At 41.5% G+C, this 17,769-nt stretch overlaps 2 protein-coding genes across 2 annotated transcripts in view; one reads left to right on the forward strand and one right to left on the reverse strand.

The window, feature by feature from the left end:
* The window catches only part of LOC115692055 (uncharacterized), a 59,786-nt gene extending 42,070 nt beyond the window's left edge, over positions 1-17,716 (forward strand). Inside the window, exons 2-9 of the mRNA XM_030618810.2 lie at positions 11,544-12,652; positions 13,635-13,719; positions 14,732-14,828; positions 15,293-15,356; positions 15,439-15,495; positions 16,232-16,269; positions 16,382-16,463; positions 17,166-17,716. Coding sequence (XP_030474670.2) covers positions 11,549-12,652; positions 13,635-13,719; positions 14,732-14,828; positions 15,293-15,356; positions 15,439-15,495; positions 16,232-16,269; positions 16,382-16,463; positions 17,166-17,255 — 1,617 coding nt within the window. The 5' untranslated portion in view covers positions 11,544-11,548 and the 3' untranslated portion in view covers positions 17,256-17,716. The remainder of the gene's footprint in view (positions 1-11,543; positions 12,653-13,634; positions 13,720-14,731; positions 14,829-15,292; positions 15,357-15,438; positions 15,496-16,231; positions 16,270-16,381; positions 16,464-17,165) is intronic.
* LOC115692057 (protein DJ-1 homolog D) lies at positions 3,231-8,891 on the reverse strand. The gene is made up of 5 exons (XM_030618813.2): positions 8,784-8,891; positions 8,559-8,675; positions 5,530-5,970; positions 4,106-4,468; positions 3,231-3,641 (listed from the first exon to the last, which is right to left on the reverse strand). Exons 1-5 carry the CDS (start codon positions 8,847-8,849, stop codon positions 3,453-3,455), a joined length of 1,176 nt encoding a protein of 391 aa, XP_030474673.2. The 5' UTR covers positions 8,850-8,891; the 3' UTR covers positions 3,231-3,452.
* Positions 17,717-17,769: the final 53 nt, after the last annotated feature.

Below are 17,769 nucleotides of genomic sequence, written 5' to 3' on the forward strand. Positions count from 1 at the left end.
CTTGTCAAATTGATGCAATCGAGTCATTCCGTTAACCTCATTCAACTTGGCTAACAGAAATTGCTGACATGCGGCTTTGATTTTATTATTATTTTCTCTATCATACGTGACGATGAGGTGGCTAAAACGACGTCGTTTTGATCCAAATCTTATCTTTAATATTATTTAAATTAAATTAAAAAATAAGGTAAATTTTTTTAAAAAAAAAGTTAGGACCGTCTAACTCTCCTTTTTTTCCTTTTTGTATATTTTATCTTATTTTTAAATTTAATCTAAATAAAATTTGTATTAACAATCAAATTTGGACCAAAACGATATCATTTTAGCCTTATATTTTTGTGTTTTAGCCGCATCATCACCACATATAAGAGAGAAAATATTAAAAAAAGAAGACAACGTCAGCATTTTCTATTAGTCAAGTTAAACGGAGTTGACTGAATGACTCAATTGTACCAAGTTAACAAATTTTAGGATTTGATCACACTTTTTGTAAATTTTGGGACTCAATTGCACTTACATGACAAGTTTTTAGCACTTCCAATGCACACATCCCTATTGGGGAAATTGTCAAATCAGTCCTAAACCTATTGTACGGCGGAAAATTCAGTCCTAAACCTTTTAATTTTTCCAATTCAGTCCTAAACCTTTTAATTTTTCCAATTCAGTCCTAAACCTTTCTAATTCTTGCCAATTCAGTCCTTCCGGCCAATTTTGGCCGGCCTGCGCTGACGTGGCCGCCAGCCGGCGCCGGCCGTCCGGCCAACGCTAACGTGGCAATTTTTTAATCTTTTTTTTTTTTTATTTCTTCATCTGGCCGGTCCGGCGATTGGCGGCCGGCCAGAGGGGAGGGCCGGCGAGGTCGACCTCGCCGGCCTCGCCGCTGCTGAGGCGAGCCCGACCTAGCCGTCGCCTGGTTCGCGACGGGCGAGGTCGAGCCTCGCCCCAGTCTGGCGAGGCTCGACCTCGCCGTCGCGACCCGAGCGACGGCGAGGTCGGCGTCGCCGCTAGGCGAGGCGAGGCCCGGAAGGCGAGGCCGACCTCGCCGACGCTTGGGTCGCGACGGCGAGGTCCGGCCTCGCCCCGGATCGGGCGAGGCTCAACCTCGCCGTCGCGAACCAGGCACGACGGCGAGGTGAGGCCCGCGGCGGCGAGGCCGACCTCGCCGTCGCTGGGTCGCGACGGCGAGGTCGAGCCTCGCCGGATCTAGGTGAGGCTCGACTCGCCGACGCCCTGGGTCGCGACGGCGAGGTCGAGCCTCACCTAGATCCGGCGAGGCTCGACCTCGCCGTCGCGACCCAGCGACGGCGAGGTCGACCTCACCGTCGCGAACCAGGCGACGGCGAGGTCGGCCTCGCCTCAGCAGCGGCGAGGCCGGCGAGGTCGACCTCGCCGGCCCTCCCCTCTGGCCGGCCGCCGGTCGCCGGACCGGCCAGAGGAAGAAATCAGAAAAAAGAAAAAAAAAAGATTAAAAAATTGAAAAAAAATAATAAAAAATTGCCACGTCGGCGTTGGCCGACGGCAGCGCCCAGAGCTGGTGGCTCCGGCACGTCGGCGTTGGCCCGGAACCGGCGGCCAGTGGCCGTTGGCGGCCACGTCCAGCCTTGGCCAGGCCAAAGTGGCCAGGAAAGAGCAATTGGCAAGAATTAGAAAGGTTTAGGACTGAATTGGCAAAATTAAAAGGTTTAAGACTGAATTGGCCGCCGTACAATAGGTTTAGGACTGATTTGACAATTTTCCCCATCCCTATTTTGTTGGGAAAAAAAGTTGAAGTCTGGAAAATTATTTAATTTAAGAAAAATAATTCATCAAATTTGATGTAGTAACACAACCGTCCGCACCGCCACCTTTGCTACTGCAGCGTAAACACCTTTTGCACACCATCCTACTTATTACAACATGTATATATGTCCCATTGCTTATTGATTGTTACTTTGTTGCAATCAATTATCATTCTTGGAATTTTGTAAAAAAAGAAATCAAATATCCACGTTTTGTGTCATAGAATGAGCTTTCCGTGCACTGAAAAATGGTTTCTAGTGGCATTATTTGAAAACAAATTAAAAGTTTCATTTGCAGTCTTTCAATGGGGGGACATTACAAGAGTCTTCCTCAATCTTCTCCATGTCCCCTTGTGAATTCCACAACCAATTACCAACATCATTCTAAAACAAGTAAAGTGGAAGAGGGGATGAATTGGACATCGGGATATTACCCGGTTGGTCCTAAATATATTGTGCAAATTCCAATTCAATCTTGCATTTTCGATTTTACCAATTTAATCCTAAACTCCTGTGCGAAATTCCAATATAATCCTTCAAGTCAATTTTCGCCGAAAATCGCTCATATGTCAATCCATTCATTGCTAGCCATCCTATATGGAATACCGCCACATCGGCAATTTCAAACAAAAATTGACCGGAATGACTACATTGAAATTTCGCGCAAATGTTTAACATTAAATTGACAAAATTGAAAATTTTAGGACTGAATTGACATTCACATAATAGGTTTAGAACTGATTGGACAATGTCCCCCATTGCACCGTGTTACAACAAACATGGCCTTTGTCATTTTACTTCAATTATAAGTGGCAAATTTGACCCAGTAGACAATATTTTACAACAAATGAGATGAATTAGCAAAAATAAAATGTAAATTGAAGCACAATGACCATATCCTCCGTTTATCGCACCCCTTTTCATTCCATCCACTTTCCTTCATTTCCCAAACAAAGAGTAAAGAGAGAATTGAGCCAAAAGGAAACTCTTTTTGTCCCTTGTCACAATTCCATCGAGAACTCATAACAATCAGAAAACCAATGTGAAGGAAGAGAGAAAGTATGATGGCAAAACCACCGTCGAAGCCCCTCCGATATAATGCCAACATTCACGCAGAGGAGATTCAATCAAGTTTAGTGCGATGGTTACTCTTGCTTCATTTAATTTCAGTTCTAAATGGACCTTGTAACCAAAGAAGGTTGTTATCATTAAACGAGATCAATGTCATAAGTTCCCGCCTACGGTAAAACAAGGAAACGGGTACGTGGACAGAGCTCCAGTCAATATGACAGTTTTCCTCCACGAATCAATCGAACAAGATTGCACACTAAACCATAAGCCAATGAATTGCCAAGTCACGCAGACTTGATAGTTTGAGGAGGCAATTATATTGTTGATGCAGAGGATAACCTCTTAGTAAGAACAAGAAAAGGCTGCGACAAACGCACGATAGAGAACGATGGATCAGCGGAGATTGATTAAACGAGATGTAATATTCACTAATAGACCATATATAACAGAAAACTTCAGTGCAAAACTCTGTCAACATCCAGGGCCATGTACTGTTTCAAGTGACTCACAGAACACACAACTCTCTCATTCTTCCTTCTTATAGCCAGCACGGAAGTGAACCCTATGCTGTTTATTTGATACATGTACAAGCAGGAACATCAGCTAGAAGGTTACCTTTACACCCAATAGTGCCATTAACTGAGAAATGAACTCTGGGTGACCAGGCCAAGCTGCTCCAGTGACCAAGTTTCCATCGGTGAAGCAACGATCGATTGGATCAGGTTCTAACCAAGTGGCACCTGACAGTACCACGTTGAGCTTCACAGCAGGATATGCTGTACATTTCTTCCCCTGTAACAAATCACGATGAATACACCCGTTATACCCTAATGATCTCAGTATACACTAACACAGGATGTCATTCAACTTTAGAGTATTTCTAATGTCAAATGCTAAAACTCAACAAGGCCTCACATTCCACTTGCTCTAATAATATTTCACACGTCACACTTTAGCACCACCAATCTGTTGAAAAGCCTTATACTTTAAAAGTTGACACAGCAGATAAGGGACACGTGCCTATCTCCGTGACTTTTTCTGATCCACTCTACCTTAGTGTTCGATTAAAATATGGAGAAGTTCACAATCACAGACACCAAGAGTTGCAATTAAAGTAGTCCCCGCCACAAGAAGTTCCTCAAGATCATTATGAGCATTCTCAATGGACCGATGAATTTATACAGAAGCTCCCAAAAATGCTACCAGATAACATGCTAATCAACAGTTTTGTCCCATTATCAATATCCAGAAACTACCTTGAGAACACCAGCAGCAGATAGAATCTGCTGCCCATGACAAATGGAGGCAACTGGCTTCTTGGCCTCCATGAAAGCCCTAACTAGAGCAATCACCTTCCCATCCAAGGCCAAATATTCTGGGGCACGACCTCCAGGGATGACAAGGGCATCATAACTTGAGGCATCTAAACCTTCAAAGTTAGCTGTAAGAGTAAAATCATGGCCAGGTTTCTCGCTGTAAGTCTGGTCACCTTCAAAATCATGAATTGCAGTTGGGCAAGTGTCACCGATCTTCTTCTTGGGGCAGACTGCATCAACATGGCACCCTAGAGCTTGAAGAGACTGAAAAGGTACGGTTACCTCATAATCTTCCATGTAGTCCTATAATATCAAGCCATGGGCAAAAGGTTATATCCAATTCCGCTTAAACTGTGTGGCCTCATGACATGTTGAGTAGAAGCAAAGCTCAAAAGGTGACAATCCTCCTAAATTCATGCACAAGCACAACTACTTATAATGTTTTTCTTTTGCCCCTTTCATATAAAGCATGAATTCAACAATATGAGTAATGTAACTCGTTTTCCCTATTTATTTAGTCATTCTTTGACTGCAAAATGAATTTGATTAGTCGAATAGCAGAATAATAAAAGAAGTTAAATGAACCATCCATTAAGAATAAGGAAAGTATGTGGATCCATGACAGTCTTCACCCGGAATTGCTTAGAGTAACCAGCCACTTGGAAGAAGGACAACTACTTCTGTCAATCATAGACTCGCTTAGAACAGAGAGATGTAATCCTGTATATAACAGTATGGCGGTAATTGACCCACAAATTAGATGGAACTGAACGCGGATTCAACTGAGTATCTCAACTGCTATTTTAACATAAAGAGCTAATCCCAAGCTAGCACCGATTCTTTTCAGGACATATTACTCTTGAAAAATATTTTCACATATCATAATTACCATACTTCAATTCCTTTTTCGATAACTCAAATATCGCTGACTCATCTGTACCACCAGTTCAGACAAGGACACAAGTAAATTCAACTAATTATCCCAATTATGTAATTAACCTTTACAAGCTCAATAAATGCATTACAATCCAAAATGACTTCACTCTGCACTTTTGCCATCCATAACTCACTCTCTTGAGAAACCAGAAGCTCTAATGAACAGCCAGCCAAAGTGGACCGGAAAATAACAAAGAATTGAGTAATTTCTTTTGAAAACACTTCTCAGACAATACTCTTGGAGTGCATTCCAATACTGATATAGAGAGGTTAGGAAGTATACAGCGACCCATAGCAGAGAACCAGCTCCAGAAAGCTCAAGTAAATAGGAAAGATGGAATACTAGTTAGTTGAAAAGAAATAGAAGCAGGAACACAAGACATATATGCCATTACTACCCAAATGTTCAGTAAAATCTCAACACATACCCCACATAAAAATAAGATCCGTTTTTCCGACCCAGTAATGCTGCCGCCCAAAGCCTTCACAATAGACTGGATGAACTCAGGATGCCCAGTGTATGCGACCCCAGTCACAAGATTGCCATCAGTAACACAGAGTGACATGCTCTCAGGTTCAACCCAGTGAGCACCTGCAGCAATCAGTACAGGTCCCACAGGAGGGAATGCGGTGCACTTGCGACCTTTAACAACATTTGCAGCAGCCAATATCAACTGGCCATGACAAATAGAGGCAATTGGCTTTCCAGCATGAGAAAATTTGCTAACCAAGTCTACAACAGATTGATCCATCGCAAGATACTCCGGAGCTCGTCCTCCTGGTATGACTAGGCCATCATATTCACTGAATTTGATTTCAGTGAATGTGGCATTTAACGTAAAATTGTGCCCCCGAGACTCGGAATAAGTCTGCACAAGGTAAAAGGTAAAGCTCAAAAAGGAGTATTAACGCCTACAGATTGAGAAAAGACAAACCAATGTCTCGGCTCTCTAAGAGCTCAATGGAGACTAAAGATGATACGTAAGCAACAAAAGAAATCTCCGAGGCTTAAACTCTGATATGTAAATTATCATATGTTGCAGCATGATTTATACACATTAGAAAAGAAGTACATGAGTATTTTGATAATGTTAGTATAGATAGATGTTGAAATTATTAAAAGGTTCTCCGTAAACTGAGAAGAAATTATAAATACATCATTGAGTTTTTCTAGGGTGTAAGAAAAATAAAAATGTACATAATCTCCCTGCAATCCACATTACTTCCGAAACAGGCACCACATCATTTGTAACAATGACATGTCCCTATACTGTTGTGAATGCTATCTGAAATTTTTGTTGAAAATAGAACATAATCTGCAACATACTTCCAAAACAAGCCCCCCCCTTTTTTAAAAAAAAAATTTTTTTTTATTTTATATTTTTTTTTAAAAAAAAAAATTACAACATCCTTTTGAATTCCAAGGCTACTATGCAGAATAGATACATTGCAAGTTCTCACAGCAATTGGACAGTAGATTATTGCCGCAGATAATATTAGTCCAAGGACTTGGATTGCTGAAACTAAAGTACGGGTAGTGACTTAACAAATGCTTGAAGCAAAACGGGTATCTAGACAATTTTTCAGGGTGTAAGAAAAATAAAAATGTCCATAATCTCCTTGCAATCCACATTACTTCCAAAACAAGCGCCACGTCATTTGTAACAATGATATGTCCTTATACTATATGCGTTTGTGAAAATAGACAATCGCTACAACATCCTATTGAATTCCTAGGCTACTACGCAGAATAGATACATGACAAGTTCTCACAGCAATTGGACAGTCGATTATTGCCGCAGATAATATTAGTCCAAGGACTCGGATTGCTGAAACTAAAGTACGGGTAGTGACTTAATAAATGCTTGAAGCAGAGCGGGTATCTAGACAATTTTCGTTGTCGATGAGAGTTAATTATGGACATTGAGATGTATAAGGTCAATGATAAGAAGATAAGTACGACTATGAGATGTTAACAGATGCTGCAAGGACAAAGAGTGAAGTTTTTTACCCAAAATTGAGAGGAGGATCTTTGAATGCTTTGAATTTCATACGAGAACATGAAGAGACTTGTTCTAAATCATGCTATTGACAGGACTGTTTTCTAGTTCAGTCAGGTCTTTCTATTTTCTTATGTACTTTTTCTAATGTTAATATTTAATGTGAACTTAAAGAGTAGCTTGAGAACCATTTCTATTTCAGCTAGTGCTTACTTATCGCATACTCTTTCTGGACATTAGTAATAATGATACGATGATAGACATCATAGACATGCTCTTGAAGTAGTAGCCTTTTTCAACTCGATGTAGATCATCCTCAGCATTTCTAATTCAATTCATCCCCCTCTGCAATATTCACATTGATGTAGAACAATCATAAATGCTTTGTGAATTTTGCTTTCTTTCTCAAGCACTTGAGACGAGATCAAATGTAGATGCTCAAACAGCAGGATCTCACTGTCACCCAGTGTACCTAGGATCTCATCTTGCACATTCAATATGAAGTAGATGACAATAACGACCAAAGAGAGAAAAGCAAAGTTTGACGTGGACATGACTTCAACCAAATGTTCGATAAAAACAGGTCTTATTCTAGTCTGCTATTATCAAGCGGAAAATCAACAAAACTAGGACTAATGTTTTATTACAGTCGTGGTTGTTGGTAGTCATGTCACGTGACGCAGGCATCACTCAAAAAGTAACATTTCAAAACGCCCATTGTACTTTGGATCATTTAGAAATTGATCGATGCATCTATATCTTTTTCAACTCAATCGGAGGCATTGTACTTCTCAAATAGGTAAAATAGCACTTCTGTAGGTCCTCGTTACTTTATAGGTGCGTTGCATACCCTACAGCATCAGAAGCTCGTAAGATAATCCTCAGTACTATTTAAAAGGAAGCTAAAACTAAATGCCGACCACTTGTACACGGATTTATTTTTTCCGTGAGTAGACCCCTCCTCCTCTTACGAAGCGACTCACGCATTTTGATGAAGCAAATGAAACCTTAACAGTTGAATAATCGGAAGGAGGCACCATGGATGCATAAACGGTATAGATGGATTTACAACCGAAAGACGTTTAGAGAGTATCAAGTCACCGATGATCCAAAGATGGTGTGTCAAGTTACATTTTATCCTTACTTAAGGCATCCGGTCATCGTGGTCAATAACCTATTTCATATCAAACACCCCCATGCCCAAATTCAGAACTCTGCCACAAATCTTCAAGTTCAACTAATTTAACCCGTTCGACTACGGTTCATTTACAACTGCAAAGTGCAAGCCATCCTCCGAAAATGGGTGTCCCCAACCAAATCAAGGCACACTAAAGCAGGGCCAGAGGAACCAAAAAGCCCTCCTCCATCGCCACCAACTGGAGAGAAGAAAGACATGGATAGCCACAGGCCAAACGAGAAGAGACCAGAGGAGCTAAGTCTTAAGGGAGGGAGAGAACCTGGTGAGCGCCCATCTGGTGAACAGCGGTGCGGCAGACATCGCCGGCTTTCTTCCCGGGGCAAACGGCGTCCACCGGCACCCCGTACGCCAGGAGCGCCTGGAACGGAACCATCACCTGCGTCCAGAGACCAAAAGAGAAGGACGCCGTCGTCTTTACACACCCACCGAGCCCCAAGACGAACGGAAAACAGGGAAGGGGATGGATGGTGCGATGAGACCCCACCTCGTAGTCTTCCATGTAATCCCCGCACAGCAGAAGAACCCTCCTCTGGGGCTTGGATCCCGCCATCGTTTCTCTCGGGGAAACGGTCGCTCGGGGGGGGAAGCAGCGCCTTATCTTGAAGCGGCCAAAGGGAGGGAAGGGGACGGGATTTCAGAGGCTGATGAATCCGGCGAGCTCGGCCTCGTATATATAGATAATAGTTAGTAGAAGACGTCTGGAGTGACAGAGAGGCCTAGGTGTCGCTGTCCCCGGCTATCGCTTCGCGTACTGCCCCCATTTCTTTTACCATTTGTTGCTCTCTTTCCTTCCCCTTTTATCATTTTCTTATTTTCTTCCCCCGCGGTTTTTTGGAGCTTTGCACGCCGGCCTCGAAGGGCGAAGGTTAGCCCTCACTGGATTTTTGGGTGAGGGGGGTGGCCGCGACGTCCTCGCTCGGGTCTGGCGAGGATGCCGCGGCCCCCCACCGGCCCTCATCTGTGGCCGGCGATCATCGTCGAGGTCCGGCGAATGCCGGAGGGTAATTTGAGAAAAAAAGGAAAAACTGGAAAACGTTTTAAGAAATCGCGAAAAATCGTCGACATCAGCTCTTGGTAATACCGAGTAGGATGACCGGCGTTGATTGGGTTATCACGTTAATTGGTCGAAAAGATAATATTGACAAATTGTTCAAAAAAGTTTAAAATTAAAATATTTAGAATTCAATTTTATTATTTTTTAGGTAATTTTTCTCGCCATGGATAACGGCGAGAGAAAACAAATTTGGTGAGAGGGAGAAGAGAAAACGTGAGTGGATAACGGTGTCGTCATTGCTTCGACCTAACGGTGCATTTCGAGCCATTAGTATTAAAAGCAAAAGGCTAGTGGACATTTGAGCACATCAATAAAGAAATTAGCAGTACTCCAAAATTCGTTCATTATTAAAAATATGGAATATTGCAAGCACGGCGGCTATCTCATTTCGGAGTGATCAATTCCCGATTTCAAAATTTGAGAACCGAGGACCGGACCAGTTGATCCTAGGATTGGGAACTAGATCGGACCACCGATTCCGGTTCGATCCAATAGAACCGGTCACTTAAGGTTGAATTCCAATTTTGTTAAATTTTACCAATGAAGTTTATTTAGGATTTAGTTCATATTTTATTAATTTTTTTGAAGAAATAATATATATGCAGTCGGTCCGGTAGATCCAATTTCCCCTTGGAATAGAGAATCGGATCGCCCGGACACCGATTCCACTTTTAAGAACCGAGAATTGATTTGGGCTGTTCATTTTGCACATCCCTACCCTCATGCCATTCGTGCATAATAATCAAGCAAAACACACGGCCCCACTCATAAAGGTAAACAAATAAGCGTGGTAGCGCCAAAGCATGAATTGAAGTCCCTGTCTAACTAAGGCTCGTTCATTTCGCAAAAATAAATAAATAAATATTTTTATAAATATCAATTAATTAATAAAAGATATTTTCATTATCAATCATAATTTATGTTTAAAATATTTTCTTGAATGATGAAAATTTCTTCGTTCATTAATTTTTGTAAGCGATATAATCAATCATATTTTGAAAAAATATTTTCCAAATCATTCATTTTTCGCGAAACAAACGCACCCTACGAGTCTAACGGTGCGAAAAATGACAATATTTCTCTTCCCCGACACTATTTCTAATTAGAAATAGAAAAATCTATTTCTCTTCTCCGAACGAGTTTATGAAAAAAAAAGTAGCGTTTGATAACGATACAAAATTTCTATTCCTGGAATGGAAATTCGTTTAATAACTACACAAAATTTCTATTCCCGCCGGCCTGCGAGCGGCGACCGCAAATGGGCGGTGAGCAGTGGGCGAGTGGCTGGCGGGCGGATGGCGGCGATAGGCGACGGCGAGTAATAAGCAATAAAAAAGAGTTGTTATTTCTATTTTTGGAACTTCTCATTTTTTCAAATTTATTTATGAGCCAAAATTTATCCCCAAAATAAAAAATGAAATTATTTTACCTAATGGATTTCTATTCCTAGGAACAAAAAGGATAAAAAAACAGGAAATCGCGCCCTGAGACTATCTCAATCGAGTTAAAAGTTACGAATATGGGGTTCTTTTGGGCCGTTTTTGACTGCAAGATTTATCTTAAGATTTCGAAGCCGAATTATGACATTTAGTATATTTTTCTAATGATTTAATAATTGTTGTTTAGCTTTTGCATATCTAAATTATAGATTAATATTGTCGGATGGTTCATTCAACACCTAATTTCTCAACGAGGATCGTGATTAATAGTAGTCTTGTTACGTACACACTATTGAGTTGAAAATAAGGCGCCGAAACCCTTTAAATTCTTGGTTTAACCCTTTGATTCGATTCTTGGCCCGCGAACCGGAGAGAGCGAATCCGACTCGAACCGTGCCCTCCCGATCTTAGACTAAGAGCGGCCGGGCCATGCGATCCACATTGATTTTCACTGCTGGTCTCGTCGGCTTCCTCATGTCGAAGTCACGACTTATAAAACCATCTCATCGTTTTTGCTTCATCTCTCAAGAAAAAATCGAATCGGTCCTCGGCCGTTTCCCGTCGATTCGGCTTTGGAACCGAGCCAGAACCCGGTTTTGCCCGATACCCGAATCGAACCGGTTCGGTCGCGCACCACCGGTTCGAATCATATAATCGGTTCGCCACGACAGCAAACGTCGCCGTTTTTCCGTATTTGCGGACTCAGCTCCGTTCAAGAGCGCCGCCGCACGCTAGCTCTCGCTTCGCAGAGCAGAGATGGATATGGAAGTCCACGACGCTCGCGACCGCAGCTTCAAGCGGAAGCGCGACGGCCTCCCCGATTCGTACCCCGCCAGCAACGGCGGCGACGGCGGCGGCAGCGGCGGCGGCGGCGTCGACCTGTCCCTCCTCGAAGCCGTGGAGAGATCCCAGAGCGCCGTCGAGGTCCTCGACCTCAAGACCCTGAAGAAGCTCGTCCTGGCCTTCGAGCGCCGCCTCAAGGAGAACATCGAGGCCCGCCTCAAGTACCCCGACCAGCCCGAGCGCTTCGCCGACTCCGAAATCGAGCTCCACGAGGAGCTCCAGAAGCTCAAGGTCCTCGCCGGGGGCCCGGAGCTGTACCCCGACCTCGTGTCGCTCAACACCATCCCTTCCGTCCTCGGCTTGCTCGGCCACGACAACACCGACATCGCCATCGACGTCGTCCAGCTCCTTCAGGACCTGACGGACGAGGACGTCCTGGAGGACAACGACGAGCCCGCTAGGGTTCTTGTCGATGCGTTGGTCGAGAACAACGTGCTCGAGCTCCTGGTCCAGAATTTGCATCGGTTGTCGGAGTCCGACCCCGACGAGATGGCCGCGGTGTACAATACTCTTGCCACGATCGAGAATTTGATAGAAGTGAAGCCGGCGGTGGCAGAGTTGGTGTGCGAGAAGACGAAGCTGTTTCGGTGGTTGTTGACGAAGATCAAGCAGAAGGAATTCGACGGCAACAAGCAATACGCGTCGGAGATTTTGGCCATACTGCTGCAGAACAGCAAGGCTAATCAGAAGAAGCTGGGGCAGATGAACGGCGTGGATGCGATGCTGCAGGCTGTTGCCATGTACAAGTCGAAGGACCCCAAGACGCAGGACGAGGAAGAGATGTTGGAGAATCTGTTTGACTGCTTGTGCTGCTTGGTAATGCCTCTGGAGAACAAGGAGAGGTTTCTGAAGGCCGAGGGCGTGGAGTTAATGATAATCATTATGAAGCAGAAGAAGTCAGCTTACGGTTCCGCGATCAGGGCGCTTGACTTTGCCATGACCAAGTTTCCGCCCGCATGTGAGAGGTTCGTGGATGTTCTGGGCTTGAAGACTGCCTTCGCTACTTTCATGGGTAAGGTAAGTACTCGTTTTACTCACTTTGATTGGAAGAGTTCTTCTCGTCAAGTTTATGGTCCAGTAATCACAGCCCTTACTGCATTTCATGGTGATGTTGATTTTATGGTTCTGCAATCTAGTCCTTACTGCATTTCATGGTTGATGGAAGAGCTATCTAATAATCGAATGCGATGTTGTGTTAATAGTGCTATTCCAACGCCATAAAAGGGAGGACATGGTGGGGGTACCATTATGGGCGGGAATACTGATACAATGAAGTCTGGCTTTACGATGCTCTAGTTAGCAAATATTTTATTGAAAAGCAAAAGTCACAGCAAAAGTTGGGGTTGGAATTCCCAAGGAGAAGTACTGGTCTGATACTTCTTTAACTCTGCTTGAACTTATCATTCTGTGGTACCTAGAGCGAGGTATGCTTCGGGCTGGTCACCAATATAAGGACGCTGAAGGCGAATGCTACTTGGCTAGACGTGTAGCATCTTGCGATGTGATGGTAGAATGCTATTTCTGTCCATGGTATCAACAGTTAGTGCTAGTTTGAGAAAGCTGTAGCTGTTGGAGAAGTGCTGAATGTTAATTCTTGATGAAGAAATGACCATAAGAGTAAGTAGCTAGAATGTTTGGCGAGCCGTTGTAAAGAAATGCTCTAGCCAAACTGATCATGTTGCCCGACAAGTCTTTTCCTGTGTTGAAAAGAGCAATTGATTGCACAGAAGGCCCTTTGTTTTTCTTTTTCAAATCCCACATTTTTTCGTTGGACTGTGCTATAAGATTTTTTGTTATGCATACTTATACTAGGATGCATTTAATCCACCGTATTTGTGGATAACTGAATAATTATGTAATGAATTTATTTTATTACTTCTCACTGCATAAGATGGCTTCAGTCTCTACTTTCCGAGCAGCTATGTCTTTCTCCATGATTTTCTGAGGACTGATCTTGAATAATGTCAATTAAAAGGCCTTCATACCTTTTGTTTTACAGATCCCGCAATACAAGAAGAACAAGAAAGAAAGGTATCAAGAAGACTTAGAAGAACGCATAATTTCTCTAATTGCATCTTTATTTGGTAAGCAGGCAAGTAAGATACTTGAGAGCATAGTTTAGCAGTATAAAGCGTAATTTATGTGGTGGATCGAAATGCTTCATGTGAGGGTTCTATTTCCCGAATGTGTATGTTTAGCAGCTTCCTGTAGGTGCAATAAAGTCATCCTCTATTGCTTACAGTCTTTGCCAATGCATTTAAATCAAAATCTGTTGTGATTTTCGCTTTGGGTGCGAGAGGTTCTGAGTTTGATTCTTGGAATTCCCCCCTTTTTTTTTTGTAGATATAGATTACATCATATGGTTTTATATTTTAGCAAAATAAATAAGGATTTATAGTTCATACGAGAAATTTTTTCTTGTCATTATCGAATAACGTACTGCGACTTTGTTACCTATCAAAAACATAAAACTCAACTCTGTCTATATATTTCTCAAATCTATTGCCGCTACTGTCTATCATGCTACACTTATCCATATACCAAAAATTGGGTATATAGACTAAGGTTTTCCATGAACTGTGAAAGGTTTTTCATGTGGTGGGACGTCGGTTGACATTTCACTTTATGGGCAAAAGGTGAACAAGATTTTCTTAGGACTGCAATTTTTTAAATATCATATCCTGCTTAATTATGTGAAACTGCACGTTCGAATGATTTAACTCCTTTTGAGTTTATGTTTTTTGATTGATACTTCTGAAATAATTTTTACTGTCAAAATCAATTGGATGTGACGTTTATAAAGTCCACTTTAGCGACTCTGTTTCTGATTATCATGCATAGTGTTTTTTTTTATCACTTAGAAATGTGAAAACTAATGGCTGTGTATGGAGACCCCGTAATAAGGAATAATATGTTTGCTAAATCACTTTTTTTTGGTTGGGTGTCATAAAATTGGTTGAATATGAGGTTTTAAACCCCTTACATAACTTGTTCAAATGAAGACAATCTCTATCCGTTATGCTTTAGAATGTGTGGCAGTAAAAAGAGAAGTGTTCTAGTGGGTCAAATAATTGGATCTGGATTTCTTTGTCACAGATGGGATTTCAAGGGGCTCTAGGAGGGAAAGGCTGTTGAGCAAGTTTGTGGAAAATGAATATGAAAAGATAGACCGGCTTGTGGAACTCTATGTGAGGTGGTTTTTTGTCTTTGTTTTTTACTTTTGGTAAATAACTTGTGCTGAACCCTTCACTTTTGGTTTTGTGGGAAAGTTCAATTTCATTCTTCTAGTTTGCTGAAAATGTTAGAAACTATGTTTTGTGAATAATTTCTGCATGATAGGCTATTATGTATAGAGGTCGTACCCCTTCAGTACCTTTTCTTAATGGAAATTTTGGTTATCATTCCAATAGAAATCTAGATAATATTGCTGTGGTAAAGGCTTCATTATCAAGTAACTTAACCTCACGCCTAGTGGTAAAGAAATGAACTTGTGAAACAGAAGCTTGGAAAGGTAATAGAAGAAAAGAAACATGGAAGAGAAACTATTATTCCAGGCATCAAGTGATGGTTTGTCATTTCTTTTGCTTGTGGGCAAGGAAGCTGCTTTGTTTTAACCATTGATGATATATGCTTCTAACACTTCTTCTCTCTGCGAAGATATTCTGATCGGGTTAAAGCAGTGACAGAAAGGTTAAACCAGCTTGAATTTGATGATTTGGAGGTAATTGTCTTTTCTTCACGAGAACTTTTGTCGATTGATTTAATTCAAAACTGAACTTTCTCTATGCATTCGAAATCAACAGATTGATGAGGATGAAAGATACAACCGAAGGCTAGAATCTGGGCTATACACTCTTCAGGTTACTATGCTTTGACCTATCAGATGTCAATTTATTGACGAGACCGCTTAATTTGAAATTGCATATGTATGAGATTAAACAGTGTATGGCTATGGTGTTTGGATGCTGTGCAGTCTGTATAAGTTGGTATAATAGAATAGTAGTACAACAGAGCACAATTACCGTCTTGTCTAGTTGCAATGCATGTCCTGAGATGCCCACTCTATATGCAGCATGCAATTACTTGAAGATATTTGAGAAAGGGTAAATCAAGTCTCGGAAGAGTAACACGGGATGATGCTCTCATATTGGTGCACCTGGAACTTTCAGATTTTCAAATACTTGCTTTGGAAAAGTTCAGTTTTGAAAAAAAAACTGGTTCAACTGATGTCATGCATAAAAACATTTGTTTGAGACATGATCAGGATGATGTTCATCTTCCTCAATTAAGCTTATACAGCTTAAGCTTGCTAATTGAAGTACTGGGATGGACTTCTCCCTGCAGAGTGGTATAGGTCGATAGGTGCCATGTTTCTAACATTCCAACGAAGACTCTTTCAAGCTTAAATACATATTTAAACTGATTTGTTTATCATTCAGTTTAAACTTATATCCTTAACTAAGTTGCTATTAAGAGGTGGCCAGCAAAAAAGAATTGACTATTGAGAGGCCACTTTGGTTACTCTAAATCTTAAGTCTGTAAAATTCTCACTTAAATGTGTATAATTCATTTCCCCTCAATGTTATGTTTCTGCAGCTGATTGCTGTCATCCTTGGTCATCTCTGGTGCTCAGAGTAAGTTCCTTCACGTATACATTGTGACAGCTATACAGTAGGGGATCTTTACCTTTAGTTTTTTCTTCTTTAGGTTGTGTTTAATTCTCACTTCTTAACTATTACTTCATAGACATCCTGGAATGAGGGCTAGAATCGAACAACTACTCAAGCTGCAAAAACTTAGCAAGAAAGATGTTAAAGAAATTCTTCAGGTACTTTCTCCCAAATTACATCATTCTTTGCCTTTTCAGTTCTAGCTGACTAGTTCTTGTCCAGTGGGTAATATATGACAGCTATAAATTTTGCTACTGAGCCAAGTACTACAGCATGATTAGTAGTCCTTTTGATGGGTGTTTGTGTCTTTACCTTCTGCTGAGGTTTTCCTGCTTTTGTTGTTAATGCGAATATTTTACCTTTTAAAAGTATAAAGCTATTGAGAAGTAGCCTCTATGGAAATTCAGAAGCCAAAAGGCAGGGGAGGGCTTTTCTGTAACGTGCTTTTGCAGATGACTTAGTTATCAATTGAAAATGTGCAAATTGAACTTCTGAATTTATTCTGTCAATCTTTAACTCAATTGAAAAATGAGATTCAGCCAAGTGCCTGAAGTATTTTCCAGTGCCGTAGTTATGTGAAGAATAAGTAGAGGAAAAAAAAAATTGGAGAACGAATTGTTTTAGTGAAAAACCAGTAATTGATAGGGTGCAATGGAAATGGCAGTTGACTTCAGGTGCTTGGGTTTAGACCGTGCAAATAGGTTAATCTCAGCCCTCTAGAACATGTTTACTCCTTAAGTAGTCTATAAAAAGTTCTGTGCTTCTTCGTGATTGAAGACCAGAAATTCAGGTTGTACTTCTTGTGGTTATGTATGTAGTCTAAGGTGTATAATTTCAAAATCAACTATTCCTCATTGCAGGAATACCATGACAACATTGGGGATCTGGATGGTCCAGATGAGAAAGAGCGTGCTCAGACAAAGATCCAAAAGTTCATATCGGCTCTTTGATTTGTGCATGAATTCTCACTGACCCTGGTTGTTCTTGTATTTTCCTTTTCCGTCAACATATGTAGTAATCTTGTCACTAGTCGAATTAGTTCGGAAGGGCTCCGGTGGCTGTGGTTTCACATCTCCAGCATCCAGTCTACCAGCGCACTGTGATAAACTGTAATTGAAACAAACTCAGCGACAGAGGAAGTTTTCGAGTTTTGGAAGGCAGTCGCCTGTGAATATCGTATTCGAGCAGCGAGTTTTAGGAATGCTATAATCGCTATCTTGTGCCTGCTAAGCTGTGAGTGTCATCAAAGTGACCAAACTCTGTACTTAAGAACCAGCTTGGTCACTGGTTTTGAATGGGATTTGGGTTGGTTCCTTTTTCTTTTTTTTTTGGGGGTTTCTCCATTCGCAGAGCGAAATTCATTTGTTGAATGTTGATTTCTATTTTCTAATTTCAGCTCTTACTCTCTTTATCTTTGTCCTTTTTCTGTACTTTTGTTCTCAATATGTTGGCTGTTCTCACTTT

The sequence above is a fragment of the Syzygium oleosum genome, unplaced genomic scaffold, assembly GCF_021117445.2.
Source record: "Syzygium oleosum isolate NSW1041296 unplaced genomic scaffold, Sole_v2.1 Sole_v2.02, whole genome shotgun sequence".
Taxonomy (NCBI): domain Eukaryota; kingdom Viridiplantae; phylum Streptophyta; class Magnoliopsida; order Myrtales; family Myrtaceae; genus Syzygium; species Syzygium oleosum.

Bases quoted from the DNA above. Each gene is read 5' to 3' on its own strand.
- LOC115692057 (XM_030618813.2), bottom strand. From the start codon at position 8,849: ATGGCGGGATCCAAGCCCCAGAGGAGGGTTCTTCTGCTGTGCGGGGAT. The intron at 5,971-8,558 runs GTTCTCTCCCTC...TACCTTGTGCAG, and splicing joins ACCAGATGGGCGCTCACCAG to ACTTATTCCGAGTCTCGGGG. The intron at 4,469-5,529 runs GTATGTGTTGAG...TTGATATTATAG, and splicing joins GGATCTTATTTTTATGTGGG to GACTACATGGAAGATTATGA.